This window comes from Chlamydotis macqueenii, chromosome 2 (assembly GCF_036417535.1).
Source record: "Chlamydotis macqueenii isolate bChlMac1 chromosome 2, bChlMac1.mat, whole genome shotgun sequence".
NCBI lineage: Eukaryota > Metazoa > Chordata > Aves > Otidiformes > Otididae > Chlamydotis > Chlamydotis macqueenii.
The window spans coordinates 28558518-28574813 of record NC_141557.1 but is presented as its reverse complement, the minus strand read 5'-3'; the positions used below and the strand labels follow the sequence as shown (position 1 = coordinate 28574813).

At 36.7% G+C, this 16296-nt stretch overlaps 1 protein-coding gene across 1 annotated transcript in view; it reads right to left on the bottom strand.

The window, feature by feature from the left end:
• The window catches only part of PHF14 (PHD finger protein 14), a 166771-nt gene that overhangs the window by 115104 nt on the left and 35371 nt on the right, over nucleotides 1–16296 (bottom strand). Inside the window, exons 7-14 of the mRNA XM_086740350.1 lie at nucleotides 15794–15905; nucleotides 13588–13725; nucleotides 11549–11695; nucleotides 7649–7919; nucleotides 6946–7052; nucleotides 3975–4070; nucleotides 2290–2393; nucleotides 674–805 (exon numbers count right to left, since the gene is read on the bottom strand). Of these exons, the coding sequence (XP_086596476.1) occupies nucleotides 674–805; nucleotides 2290–2393; nucleotides 3975–4070; nucleotides 6946–7052; nucleotides 7649–7919; nucleotides 11549–11695; nucleotides 13588–13725; nucleotides 15794–15905 (1107 nt within the window). The remainder of the gene's footprint in view (nucleotides 1–673; nucleotides 806–2289; nucleotides 2394–3974; nucleotides 4071–6945; nucleotides 7053–7648; nucleotides 7920–11548; nucleotides 11696–13587; nucleotides 13726–15793; nucleotides 15906–16296) is intronic.

Sequence of the window (16296 nt, the reverse complement as noted above, 5' to 3'; positions counted from 1 at the left end):
GTTTAGAAACATGCAGAATGCTAACACAACATAGCAGCCCACTAATTTTATGACAGTTTGGAAATCACCACCTTTACCACATTATCAGTTCTCCATTGTATCACTCAGCTTTTGTTCTGCTCCACTGGCGCAGAAAGAATTTTAATTCATGGAAATATAACTGCAATAAGTACAGTTATGCATATGCTTCTGCCATTGCAGATTTGAATCAAAAGACAGAAGCATATCCAAGTGATTTCCCATATTGGAATAAACTGATCTACTACTTACAAGTTTATATTTAAGTATTTACAAATATTCTCCTAAAGATCTGGACAAGGAGTTGCGTATGTGGGTCCTAAGATAAAGAGAAGATCAAGTCTTTCATTTCCTGAAGGCAGACTGTAGTTTCCTACCATTATTATATAGCAATGTTAATAATCACAAATGAACTCAAAAGCTAAGAAAATTAAAGCTATAATCTACTTCTACACTGTGGCTAATAATAAGAAAATCCTTCCAACTTTTTTTTTCATCTTGGAATACTACTGCTAATAATCTGACAATAAAATAACTCAGTTCAGACTGCATTATAGCAACCTCTAAACCACTTAGAATTTGCAAGTCTATCCCCGTTTATATTCTACTTTAAGTACAGAGATAACAGTAGACAACCCTTTAACTCCATTCTTACCAGTAACTGTTCTTGGTCTTCCTTGGCATCCTTGTTAGAGGTGGATCCAGGCAACCAAGATGATAATGGAGTTTACAAGTATCACATAATAGGAGTAAGTGTTGATCGTGATTCTTCTTGCAAATTCCACAACTTTTAATGTAGGCAGAAGAAAAGCATTAGAATTACAGTTGAAATTGTAAAGAATAAACGATACATCCCAGCACATTCCCCAGTTTCAATACAAACATGTGGCAAATTCAATCTAAATGCACCATTTAAGTACATAATTACTTTTTAAGGAGCTTCTATTTATACACAGTAAAGCATAAAAGGCACCTAATATAGTTAACTTAACAATAAAATGGCTTTCGATCTGATTTTTGAGGACTTCGAATCAGTAAGTAATCACTTGATAATTCAACAAAATGTACCAGTGGCAAACGGAAAAACTACCACCTGTGCCGTCCAAACACTTAAATAGAAAATTATGCTGCTATTATCAGTCTTAACAATCATACGTTTATTTTAATAATGCAAGCACCCTGAAACAGGTCCATGCTGCTATTATGTCAGGCACTGTATCACCTCATTAGAAGTTACATTTCCTTTTTATCATTGTTATTTTACTGGAATTGAAATTTTAGTTATTTCAATACAATCGGGTGTTTATTGATTCCATTATAAAATAAGAGGAACTAAATGACTGGATCTGAATGAAAGACAACTAGTAAAGCATGACTCCTATTATTTATTTGTGTGTATGTCTAAATTGCCAAATCCTCAGCCGGCTGCCATGTTCTCAAGATTTCCATCTCTCACAGCACTACAAATAACTTTTGTTTATGTAACCCATCATCTTCGTTTAGCCTGCTAGGTAGGCAAGATACTGCCCACTTGCTGTGGCTGGAGGTCTGGCTGCTGCTCTCTAGATAAGCAGACTGTGCCACTTCTCAGCTGGTGGCAAGAAAAGAAGATCCAAGATATGTGTATTTTGCACAGTCATGCTCTGGGATCCTTTTCCACTGTAAGGCTTACTTACAACCCAGTCAGTAGCTTCAAAACTTACAGAAGAAGGGAAAATGCGGAACAATGAGAGTAAGTGAATACTTTCTGTTTTCTTGGGAATTAATAGAAACAAAAGTAGGGAAATTCAAAACACAAGATATTCCAAAGCATTTGACAACCTATGTACCAAAAAGCAAAAATTCTTATATGACAAGTGGTTTATGCACCCAGTCACTGTGACTAAACAGCAGCAGCACTGTTCGCAAAATAATCAATACAGATGATTGCATCCAAAAGAGAAGATGACTAGTTAAAAATTTTCACATCATAGAGACAAAGGACCCTTCTATTTCACCTGTAAAGAGTTACCTTCATCCTTAAAGCACTGCTGTCAAATTAGAAAAAAAAAACCCAAACCTTACTGATGTGTGTTAAGGTGAAGAACTGACTACTATTCAACTTAGTCTTCAGAGGTAAGTGAAATGTATAACAAAATGCTCCGGAGTTGTCTAATCAAAACTGAAGTGAACTATTTTCTCTTAACACTTTTGTGAAACTATAACTTATTATAGCTGTGAAACTATAACTTACTATAACTGTATCTATTCTGCCAAGACTTCATTACTTGCCTATAAAGTACGGCCGGAAGTGTAGATGTCTTTTGCGTTCCTCCTTCCTTTTTACTTGGTTTCCTTTCCTTAGGAGCACGTAAAATTGCTGGTATGTTCAATTTCTATTGGATTTGAACAAATGCAGTATACATGAGTCTTGAGACTTTTACAGAATACCACTGCAATCTCAATGCATGAAGAACAAGACTCGAATTACGAGTGGGAAATTGCTTAGCCAGCTATTTTGCAGACAAGAGCAACTAAAGATGTTTATATTACAAAATCATATCAGGATAAATTAATATTAGACTTTTTTTTAAAATTCAATAAATAAACAAACACATGGAAATACTAGCTTTTGAATTTCTTCTTCAAGTTTCAAATACAGGGATGAACAAGGATGCATTTGTCTGGGCAGATGAAACAAGCAAAGGCAAATTCACAAAAGTGACAGAAGACAACTGAGGCAGTTTATTTTCCCCAGCATTCCTGCTACATTGGTGCTCTATAGGTTAATTAGAAAAATTATCTTATTGGGCCAAGCCCTCCAAAAAGCAGACTAGACTCTCTTTGGGTTTCTACTAATCTGCAGTATGCTAGCTTCTCAGACAGCAACCATCTATCAAAGTCATTTCTCAGCAGCCCCGTGGGTCTGCATCTGTTTAACCAACTGGAAAAAAAAAAAAGTCATGCAATCTGTGTGAATGAATTCTGCCAAACTTTTCTTCTTTTTTTTTTTTTTTTTAATTTAGTAACACTTGCACCAGGAAATGTATTTGTGAATACTTACTCAAAGCCATCTAAAAAGAAGGGGAAAAAAATAATCTTGATTCAAGAGATACATTATGTGAGAATCCTTCTTCAAAAGTAGAAAAGTGGAAAAATAGAACCAGAAAAAGCTAGCATACCTCAAGAACTATTACTACATAAAGAAAGGTTAAGCCTCATTTTCTGAACAGCAGCATAAACTCAGCAGTACCAAAGGGCAACACAAAATTGTGACCTAATTGTATGTCTGCTTTTTCACAATGAACAATTTCTTCAGTCTTCCTTAAAATCATAATTGGAAATCATTTCCATCTCTTTCTGAGACCTAAAATATCCGTTGCCATTTAATACCTTTAACATAAAACATATACCAAAACATAGCAAGAATATACACACCTCTCTTTTCTCTATGTCTATCAATGAGAACAATTCCTGGCAACAGGAAGTAACTCAAATCTTCTCTTCTCCTAGATATTTATATTCATTTGACCAAAATATTCCGCTCTGTCCAGTTAAAAGTCATCACATACATACTGCAGTTTCAAAGATTTGTATCTTACAAAAGCCATAAAGAGTTCCTATATCATTTGAAGCCTACAGTAACTAAAGACAATGTGAAGACAAAAATGGTAGGATTAACTCATGCGTCATATTAAGGTTCATCACAAATGACAGGTCAATCAGTTTTACCAAATGAAAGAATTCTGCAAACAAGATTGCTATTACAACAGCAAAATTAAGCTACAAATTCCTAGTAGGTGGTTTGCAGAAGTCTAGGTATTTCAATCAGAAAACATTATCCCCAGAGTAAAACCTGGGTCTGATCAAATAAATTTATTCAGCCATAGAAGTGACAGAAAGAAACAAAAAGGCCTATTCTTGGAAAATCAGGTCAGCCTACGAACTATAAAGACGGGCAAAAAAAGCCAACCAACCTGTCCAATGATTCTACCCAGCAGAGCCCAAATGCCTTGCCCTTCATTTCGCAGTTTTCCATTCATATTTTGTAGCTCTTCCAAGGACTCACACAGCTGAAAAGTTAAAGAAAAAAAATCAACAGGAATGAAAAGCCATTAAGAGTTATTTAACAAAATTTATTCAACCTCTTACCTATCTAGGGTGCATTACTTTATCCTGAGATTAAAAAACAATGTAACTCACGTCAATATAGCTGAAACCCGTGCAATCATTCATCAATTTAATGGAACTATGATGAAAACCTGGGCAGCCATCTGTTTTGTAAAGAAGATCTGAAGTATTTCAGCGTGAAAATAAGGTTTCATCAAATCAATTAGAAAGCAAAACTAAAATATAGCAACATCTTATATGTGTTGTCCCTGCTACTTAAGCAGCAAGAGTATAACAACTGACCACATAAATGAATTTGAGTTCTATATTGCATTACCAAAGAACATTCACTCACTCTCATAGAAAGAGATATAATTTATTAAGGATGCAAGCAGATATAAAGGGGTTTTTTTTCTTCTGGAAGTAACTGTTAGTTACTGCACAACAAATACAAGCTATTAATTTGGTTAAAAGCCCCACACACAATCTCCTTCCTCTTTATCTTCTTCAGGCAGTTCACAAGGACCTGCTACTTCATTGCCATATGTTCTCATTTAAGACACACACACTGTCGCAGTTTAGCCCAGCTTGGGACCAGACTATGCAGTAGCCTCTCTCTCACTCACCTCATCCTCCAAGGGAACGGGGGAGAGATAATGTAAGAAAAAGGCTCGAAGTCTGAGATAAGGGCAGGGAGAAACTCTTAAAGTTACCACAACGGGCAAGCTAGACTTGACTTGGGGAAAACTATTTGTTTATTATTAAAAACAAAGAAGGACAATGACAAAGATAACAAAAACAAGTCCCCCCCATCCCTCCCTTTTCCTGGGCTTAACTTCATCTCAATTATCCCTGCCTCCTTCCCTCTCCTCAAGTGGCACAGCAGGGAAGAGGGAATGGGGGTTATGATCAGTTCAGTACTTGTTGCTTTACATTGCTCCTTCCTCCTCAGAGGGAAGTACTCCTCCTTTCCCCCTGCTCCAGCATCGGGTGCGTCCCATGGGTTACAGTCCTTCACAAACTGCTCCAGTATGGGTCATTTTTCCATGGGATGCAGTCCCTCTGGAACCGGCTGCCCCAGCATGGGCCCTACACAGGCCACAGCCTCGTTCAGGCATCTGCCTGCCCCAGCATGTGGTCCTCCACTGGCTGCAGGTGGATCTCTGCTCCTCTGTGGACCTCCATGGGCTGCAGGGACACAGCCTGCTCCACCATGGGCTGCACCACAGGCTGCAGGGGAATCTCTGCCAGGAGTGACATTACTCCTCCGCCTCCTTCTTCACTGACCTTGGCGTCTGCAGCTGTTCCTCTCACAAGAAATTCTTCACAACAGGCAGACAGACGCCTCTCGGATTCTCTTCACATGCCATCTCCTCTCCACTTCTCTGAGCCAGGCTGGGCGGAGTCAGGCCGAGTCGGCCGCCCAGCAGGCGGCCAGAGGATGAGGCCTGCAAGGCCCACCAGGCTCGCACCTCCCCATATCTGCCCCCTGCTTCTTCACGTCTCCCTTTTTTTTTTTTTTTAAGCTTTTCCCCTTCTTAAATACACTATCACAGAGGCGTTATCACTGTTGCCAATTAGCTTGGCTCTGGCCAGTGGCGGGTCCACCCTCCACCCAGCTGAGTCCATCAGACACAGGAGAAACTTCTAGCAGCTTCTTGCAGAAACTGCCACCTTAGCCCCTCCCCACTAAACAAAAGCAACACATACATTCAACAGTTTAAGAATTAATAGCAACACTATCTTTTGTCATCACTTGATAGGTTGCTGAATTCATCAAGAGTTGCAGTATGTCATCTGTCACAAAAGATACAGTATTTCTGTGTTCCTTTTTAAAATATTTAAAGATGAAAATAAAGAAATAATTATTTAGTAAAAATGCAATTAAAACACAATTTTTTTAAACCATGATTAGGAGTTAATAAAAAAATTACATTAGCAACATTTTAGGGGAGAAATGCCATCATTTATGGGCCTCAAATTTCCTATACTCAAACACAACACTCAGAGGACACCATGGACATGTGAATACTGATTATTTCAGCCTGAAAAATTAGTCAAGTCATTAAATCTAGGACGAACACAACTGGAGTTGGAGTTACAAATAAATAACTTTCCAGCAATCCTAGAGTCCCACTTATGAAGTAAGGTTCCAAACAGAGAACCAAGCAGGTTCAAAAAGAACCTAGACTACACCTCACTTACGTGAGGAAAAACTTTTTCTCCCAAAGAGTGGTCAGGCACTGGAATGGCCTGCCCAGGGAGGTGGTGGAGTCACCGTCCCTGGCAGTGTTCAAGAGGCGGCTTGATGAGGAGCTACAAGATATGGTTTAGTAGCTGTGGCAGCAATGGTAGTGGGAAGACGGTTGGACTAGATGATCTTATAGGTCCCATCCAACCATGTGATTCTATGATTCTATGAAAAGCAAAACAAAATAAAAAAAAAACACAGAGAAAGTGAGAGGAGTCAAACTCTGTTGTCTGAAAATCTCAAATGAAATGCATACAAAGTATGAAAAACGAAGGGCCTCCAAACACAGTTCGCTCACGACGGGAACCTGTCTGTCCATGGGCAATTTGTTACTGGAGCTCTCAGTGGGATCAGTTAAAGAACTCATGCCCAGCCAGTACATGACATTTTAGAAGTTGATCCTGTTTGCATGGTGGGGACAGACCACAGGGTATTTTTAAAAGAAGAAATACATTTTTAAATATCACTTTTAAAGAAAGAATGGTTTGTATCTTTCTAAGTTATTTTGTTTGGAAAGCAAAATGCTCTCAAAGATAACAGCAGCAATACTAAAACAGTACAGCGGTTTATTATCCCTTTTTCTTCACCTTATTATACTCCACATGAAGCTTTTCTTGCTCATTTTCCAATTTATCCTTGATATTCTTCTGTTCAGCCATATTCTCCTGGATTTGAATCATGCGCATATTTCTCTCTATTTGAAAGAAAATTGCATTATTTCCTATCCTTGGCTATATTTTCAGGTTTTATGCACTGAAAAAAAAGTGAAGCAACGAAAAGCGTAAAACCATAACAACACAAAAATAAAAAACTATAGCCCATAGGTTATTACACAGACTGAGTAGAATGAACAGTCATAACAGTTACTTTCTGTTGCATAACTAACATAGTTATTTAAATAGTGAGCTCTGATCAGTCATCTAGTGAACTGATAAAAGATAAAATCACACCATTCTACACAGAAAGGGGGGAAATTGTAAGGAAAAAAAAAATAAAATTACACTAAAGGTACCTAAGCTTCCACTCCCTTCTTAGCAAAGACACTGCCTCCTGTTTATATTTGAAAGATTTTCTTCTTCTCTGAAATGCCTCTTAAAAAAAATCACTAACTTCCTGTATAAATACAGGTAAAAGCAATAACATATCTGTTCTAAAATGACATCATAATTCATATTTCATATTAATAACCAAGAAATCCAAGTAAAATTAAAAAGCCAATGAATCAGCATAGTACAGATACAGTAAAGTGATAGTTTTTCATTGTGAAAGAGATGCAATTTTCATTCTTACCAAGGTAATAATTCACAAAATCAGCAGTGAGAGCTGGTTGTTTATGTTTCCTTCTTCCATCAACACTGGAACTAGTATCTGAAGTATCCACTGGAAAAATGTCTGTACTAATTCCCATTAACTCAGCTTTCCGCATAAGCTTACGTATGGCTGAAGCACTGCTAGTGAGCGGTCGCGGTAGCTTCTCCCTGGGAACCCAGGCCTGAGGCCTGGTGGTGCGAGCCAGCTCTGCCTTGGCACGATACTGCTGTAGCCTGGCATTGATTCGAGCCTGCAATAAAGAACTCCATTAAATTAAAAACATAAGGGAGTAATTCAAAATTGGTTCTGACTTATATCCTTTTGGAACACATTGACAATTTATTTGCATTTTAAAAGCCACATAATCTAATCAATGCTATTTTCATTCTGGAACTCTACAACTCAGAAACAGTCACCAATTCAGACATTTGATTTTACTTCAAAACACATACACAAATAACATCATCTTTTCACTAGGTTTTGGAGGTCTTCACAAGTTTCTTGATGAGATTTCCCCACCAATAAAAGTAACATAAATGGTTGCTGGCTTTCAGATAAACCCTTCTAATAACGATAATTTGATGAGACTGTGAAAACTCAATACTGGGAAAAGCCTTGGCTGACTTACCAAAAATACATTTAAATACACTTTAAATTGGTACCTACACGAGCAATAAAAGTTGATAAATAGCATTTTTGCCATATTTCACATCCCTTCCTAGGAACTCCTTCCTGAATGCCATATCTCCTTATAAATGTTAAACTAGCTGATTATAATGTAACAAAAACACAACCCAAACAGAAATGAAGTAGGCAAGAGAAGTGCACAATATATATTGTTGATGACACCTGTGTATTTGTGACCATCTGGGAGATGAACCCCAGAAGATCAAGTTGCTACTGACAGTTGGAAAACACTGTCTTGTGGGAACTCCTTGTAGAGGCAATTCTAGCAGAAAATTACATCGACATACAAACCTTCAGAGGCAAAGCTCCAGCTGACTATCAGTTAGTTGTTTACTTGCCTGCAGAAAGAAGAAACTAAACTAATCCAACTGCCCCACCATATGGTATGAGAAACTCCTGAGACAGCCACAAAAAAGTGTGCATATATATATATACACACACATACACTATAGTTAAGGAACATCTCTGATCACAAATAATATAGCTGAAGGTAGTATTACAGACAGTTTAACACACATTACCTTACTAGGTCTTGAACATTAACAACCAAGAAACATGGCAAATGTGGCTTGCAGGCCAGCTCTGACCCCAAGGGCTTTTTTCTTGGACCCACAGCAGCAAGCAAGAGATCCACCTACGGCCACTACCTCGCTTTATTCTCCATTCTAAGGACCAAGGATTGTTTACAGCTTCCACAGATAAGATGCTTCTTCACTGATTACATGCTTAGTTCTGAAACCCTTGGGGTCATTTAAGATGTCATACAACTGTATATCCAGAGCTTTATTCCAGAAGTAGATGACAAATTAAAATGACTAATGTCTAAATGGAATCTTGAACTCAAGGGATGTACATTTCCTTTATTGATATATTTTAAAAAGTATTTCAATGTAGAACATCTTCCAACAAGCCATAACATTCCTAGACAACTTTATATATTATATTCTATACTTCCTTGGGCCACAGGACTTGCCATAACATTGGCTCACTTATTCCTGCCTGGGCTACAAAGCACCAAATATCTTTCTTTTTTTCTTCTCATTCAAAAGCCTGCCTCAAAAATCCACTTTCACAATATCAGATACATTATTTCTACAACTGCATATTTATTTATGTTAGCTCAATGTCTGTAAACCTTACTTAAGCCTACAAACTCCCCTGGAAGTAAGCTTTTGTATGCACATACACGCTATACACACACGCTATATATATATATATATATATGTATAATGTATGTATGTATGTACGTACGTATGTATTTCTTAATCTTTTTTCCCCAGACTAAGCTGTCTCAAAATTCTTACTTCTCAGACAAAAGCCTAATTTAACAAAGATGGTTGAATTTACTGGAGGGATTTTAACTTCCTCATGCAGACAACATATGGTAATATAAGGGGTGAATCTACACGTACTTTCTATCAACACCCCAGTCAGACATTTCTAGTATGTATTAAGTATCTCTTACAGTTCTGCATTTCCAAAAAGGCACAGAAACCACTCAACTACTTAATAAAATCCCAATACATACAACTGGACATGGAAATGTATTATTCAAGCATCCAATCTGTTTCCATCCACGTAAACTCAGACACACACATTATACTACTGCAAACTCATACAACATCGGAGCCCTTGATAGTGAAATCAAGTGCCTTTACAAAACATACCCAAGTTTTCAAATTTGTATCAAGATGCCTACAACAGCATGTCAATTACCTCCACCTGCAGTTTTCAGCATTAATTCTTTCAGTTTCTAAATATTTAATCCAAATAATTTAGATTTTAAAATCTGCAGGGTCTTGGTTTGTGGGAAAGAGGAAGAAGAGAGGGAAATGCTGGGAATTTACCAGCATTTACAGCACTGCATAACAAATGTCTGAAAACAGAGCTAATAAGCACTGATTTTGCACAACCAGCACTTACCATTATGTCGGGTAGTATTTGTATTATCGCGATTTCTCCACTACACAGGTGCATTTCACATAACTGAGAGCTGAGTGTATTCAGTAAGAATTATGTAACCAGTTTAAATCAAGCTACATGAAGCTCAATACATATCCCACAGAAATATTTTATTCAAAATTCTAAGATAGAGCTTGCTCATATTCACTCTCAAATGCACACGTCATTTTAAATTAATACTCTCTTCTCCTATTCAAAGATCTTTGAAGAACTAGAAAGGTATGACCTTTTTAAATAAAAAGTTGGGTGATATGAAGATGTATTTTCTGCTCATTACACTACAGGTCTCCCTTCAGAAAAAAAAAAAAAACCAAACAGTTATTTCTCTCCCACAACCACCTTCCATTATTTACAGCATCTGCTTTCTGTAAGAAATTTGGCAAAATTCGTTCAGATGAGCTGCTTTTCTATGTAGGTATGATTTTTCCACAGAATGTAGTTCATCCTAAGTAGTGAAAGCAAAGTATACTATGAATTCCTCAGAATCAGAAAAAAATAAAAGTACACACATTAAAACATATCAAAGTACAGAGATTCCCTTAGAAAGGCTGAAACCTTTATATCAACAGGACATTTATTGGTTGAACTTATGCAGTAACTAATAGTTTTACATGGATCTGCCACCAGACAGGGATACAGAATTTGCCTAAGATTTTCAGACAACTCTCTCTCAGCAGCAGACTCAGTTTCTGTACCTACTTTTTTTTTTTCCTATGAAATCTCTACTACAAAAAACTTGGCACATAGAATTCTCCTTAGGCCTACAGAAGGTGAAAAACAACAAAAAACTTTTAGGCAAGCTGAACTCTTCTGCCAAGTTCAAGATATTACTAAGGGATAAAAAGTGGATTTTTACTGAATTTGAATGTAGAAATATACCTAATTTTTTGTCTAGTTGTCTTTTTTTTTTTTAAGAATATGGAAGAAAATGTTGAACAAGATCTACAAATTAGAATGAAAATTTAATTACCAACTTTTTTTGCCACAAAATCAAACAAAAGATTTTTTAATTCAGACAAGCACAGATATCCTTATTTGATAATGTTTATTGAGAATTGTTCTTAGAGACCAAAACCTACAAATAATTCACTGCTTTGTTAAAAGACCCTGCACTATCAATATATTTCACATTTCATTTCCTACTATAATAACAATTTCCCATCCTCTTCATTTCTTTCTTGTTTAACAGGGATGATTATTACAGACACTTTTGTGTCATGAATACAATACCTGAGCCTCTGGCGAGAGCTGCTTTTCCCTTTCCTGCAAGGACATTTTACAGTAAGATTGTAATGCCAAGTAGTTCTTCCGCTTCCATTTTCTGTCTAACCTGTCCGCATGCTGTTTACAATAAGCAAAAAAAGGGTCAGCTATATCCTGTTTCAGAGAAAACAAAAGGGGAAGGAATGAAAATAAAGTAAGACATACACAGCCAAAAGGCTCTAAACAGCACAAACATTCTGGCAATCAGTTCACATGTTCAAATAGACAAAAACAACTAATATATATGTTTCTAAATAAATTTTGTCATGTTGATGTAATTTACCATATAAAGTGTTTTTCCATTGTTTTCATTGTGCTTTTAAATGTATTAACTATTTAACTCTCAAGTGTTCAATCTCTGTTTTCTCATTCCCATAAGAAATAGCAGAAGAAATTCCTAGGTACAAATCCATTTAACGTATAACACAAACTGTTAACTTCTTGCTGCTTGACTATGTCATCTTTTGCATTATATCCTACAAAGGATTCACAATTCTGAATAATACAAAAGGCAATATATTTGGTTTTCTCAAATGATTTTCCAAATGTTTTTGCCGGCTATAGCCTCACATGATTTATATCTCAGATGGCTTTTCTTTTTTCCATTCTCATTCTTCACTCCACCAGATCTGCACATTATCATGGCTGTAAGTTTATAGCAACTTTTAGCACTTGCAAACCTTTCAAGCAGACTACAAATAACTGAGCCATGAGGAGATACAGTTTGAGAAGTATATTTCATTGCCAGTATATTTTCAAAACTGTAGAAACATCATCATAAATCTATAGACTAGCAAGCAGAACTTAAAGCAGTCTTCCTTCATAAAGTAGTAAAAATATTAATAAATAATTTGCCTATCAAATTTTCTTTCACTCCACCTATAAAACACGGACCAATAACATCTACACAGGCTTTCCTTACAAATATATTTTATTTTGATTTAGATTTTCAGAGTGTGTGACAAGTTAATTCCAAAAATTAGCAGCACCCTAAAATTAAGATTCTGTGAGGCCTTGATTAAAAACATTTTGGTTACAGATAACATGTAAGGAAATTTTAAGGTGGAAAGGCAAGTAAACGCATAAGTCTAGAAGAAATTCACATAAGATTGTCTGATGAATCAACATTACACATAATTTAGGAGGGACTACAATGAGATAATCGTACTATCTTCCTATTTAGCAGTCTCACAGAACGAAGTATTCCGTGATTCCTTTAAGAATCGCTTACTGGTCCACTGTTTTCAGAAACAAAAGTGTCAATGTCAACATTGCAAGTCCTGCTTGTTTGTTTGTTACCTGCGGTACTTCCTAAAGCAGCATGAAGTTAAATTGTGCATCTATGAACATGATAGGCTTAATCCAAATGATACATATCAGGATGAAATTTGGCAGCCTGAAAGTACTTATACCATAAAAATGAATTTGAAAGCAGGAGCTTCAAATCTGAATTGCTTTAATCATATTACAGGAAGAAAACTGGTAAGAACAGATATTAAAGAGTTATCAGTAGGTTATAAATGTTTGGTTTTCATTTTGATTCCTAGGATTAATGTTACCACAAGGAAAGTCATATACTTGTACTGCAACTTGAAGAAAATACTGGAAAATATTAATGAAAAAATGGCATTAGAAGTGTAGCTAATTTCTCAAGACAGTCTTATTTGGTATGAAACAGAGACTACTGTACTACATAAACAGTTAGGTTAAGTATGTCAACCTAGGTGAAGATGAAGAATTAGAGTCAGAATTCATGCCTGGATTGACTGATAGCCTTATTAAGCCAACTTCTGTTTTAATTTTCTCTATCCCCTTTCAAAAGCTGCTTAGAGTTGGACAATCTGGTGAACAAAGAGCCCTCCCTGCGTAGACCCTTTACTCAGCCTATGACTTGCTACCAATTTACAAATACTTTGCTCAGGATTAGTGAGAAAAAAAGGCACAATTTCAGGTCATCTGCACAAGTTTTCAATACAACTCGTTTATTCTGTCCTTTCCACAGCTACCTCTTCTGCTGCTGCTTCTGAGAGAAGGCCTTCCTTCTGAGCGCAGGTCACATGGAAATAAGCTCTGCACATTCCAGCATCACAGCTAATGCATACACCAGTTCTGGCAAAACGAGGATCTTCGCAAAAACTGCATTCCTTTATAAAGAAGGGTGGAAAATGCCAGAGTAAATATTTCAGGTATGTTTTGCCTAATATTCAATAATTTACATCTTACATATGAAAGCCAAACAGGTAGGTTTACTCCTGTGTGGTGCAGAAACCAAGTATGCTGCTGACAGTCGACACTGCTTAAAACTTCACCCCTTCCCAACCCCCACTATCGATTTCGTTTTCAAGAAGCAATGGAAAAGTGCTTAAACAACCTAAACAACATGTTGGATGAATTTTTATATGAACTTTCATGTCTGGTATTCCCCTTCAGAGCAACAACTAAATACTACCCAAGCAATTAATGAATAATTAATTACGTAACTATAGTATCATAAAACAACATTACTGCTCAGCAAACGTTCCATTGTTCAACAAGTTCAAAGCACAAACAACAAAAAAGCAGTGCTCTGCATGACTGAAAACCACAGATAATTAAATAGATATCCTGTGATAAGCAACAACTGAGGAGCAAATGTGTGACAATGCAGAAAGAAATACTCAAGAATCATAAATATCAGTAAGAACTCAGTGAACACTGCACTATGGCTTCAGCTACATGCATTCTAGGCACAGTCGTTTGCAAGACAGCACACTGGCATCCACAAATGTGACCTGGAAAATAAACTGAACTTATTTTTCAGGCAGATCAATTCCACAGTCTCTTTCAACACAAATTCATACCAAACAGCTGTCCCAGTAAACCAGAGTGATGAGCACATAAGCAGGAACAAGCAAACAGGAACATGTGCTGCTTAAGCAATGCTGCTATCCAGTGCGTACAGATGATGTAAAACTATATAGACCTACATTTCTTAATATCTCCATGAAGAAAGGTAAACAACAGAAAGGAATGGCAAAGAAAACTCAGTGGCTGAAGAATCTCAAAACACCAGATACACTGCGCTAAAAGGGCACTCTTTAGCTGCACAACAGCAACGTGTAACGGCTAACAAATGAAATGGAAAAGAATATTCTATTAAGCTGGTTTTGCAGGAGGAAATTTAGCTAAGTAAACCGTAACTTTCACACTATACATCACTCTTACTAATAAAAAAAAAATAAAATAAAATAAAATGCATGACTGATTTGAACAATAGTTTGTAAGGCTTTGGGAGCTTGCTCTGACATTTTATTATATAAACATTTCTAAACAACGGGAAATGCCTCAGCAGGCCCATGCCGAACGTGCTCCTGACACAGCTATGTTTCACACAGGCAATCTAAGTGTTTTATTTTATATATTATATATATATTTTTAAAAAGTACTATATATTTTCATTTAGTATTCAACTTGACAAACTGGCATTCCAAGAAATGAAATTAATTATGCACAAATGAGGCGTTAGAGCAGCAGGAGTACAACCACCTTCCCTCACATTAGCATGAGGGATACTGCTTCTCCGCACTGTCCCCAGCAGCAACAGAAACAGTACTTCGCAAATTACGGAGTGCTGTCCTCTGCCCATGGCAATGGTTTTGTGCATGGTTTGTGCATGATCACTTTTGATCTGGACTGAAAACATTTACATGTAAAACTATTTTAATTTTAGAGCCATCTTTCTGTTGAAGTGGAGGGCCTCATGTTGCTGCAGTTTTTTTTAATACTGCTTTGCAACAACCTTTTTATATGCATTCTAGGTTGTAATTACATAGACTCTAAAGTAATTCTCACTGAATGTGCATCTGTCACTTTCTTAATCAACCTAATCCTCCATTTCTCCATTTCGCATCCCATAAATCCTCTTCACTTTCCATCCTCATTTTGTCAATCTGCCACTAACTGACTTTAAAAGAAAGTAATTAGCACCTCTGAAAAAATTAGGGAAATTAGGGAGAAAACAGTGACAGAAATTATGGAGATAAGGAAAATAGAAAGAAAGAGGGAGGGAAGAGCAATGGTATGACAATCATGAACAAATTTAATTTCATTTTTAGTCTTGAACTTCACTGCAATTGCTATGAACAAGAAAAATAAAGTTACAAAGATGTACGTTATTCTACTAAATGTAAAAATGTAAAGTAAAGCTACTTCTTGGCAATCTTCTAAACTTACCTTGGCACCGTACTTTGAGTAATTCATTTCTGTAAGCGTTACTGGCCGCAGTTTGTCAATATCTCCAAATGCCACTCCTGGAACATAGAGGGCACAAACAATATGGACCCACCTAAAACAGCAGATAAAATTAGGTTACTATTATCAACATTTTGTTGCTATACTATACTCACAATTTGCAGATTTCCAAGTACCTTGTAAATGTTACTGATGCTAGAATAAATGTGTTTGAAGGAAAGTACATTAGACGCAGAGAAAGAATGCATAGTTGCAATTCAGCAGCTCACATACTGAACCACAGAGCACGGCTTTTCAAGGTTGCTGAGATCGCTCTACCTGTCTGGATCAATGGCTGGGCTACCATCACCGTTCTGTTCTGATGGCTCTCACATGAGGCACCACACCACTTTTTATGCAACATGAAATGTACATGAAGATGTTGATATTACTTACAAAGCTAAGGCAGACAGATATTTTCATGATGGGGCAAGGGAGTGGGAAGG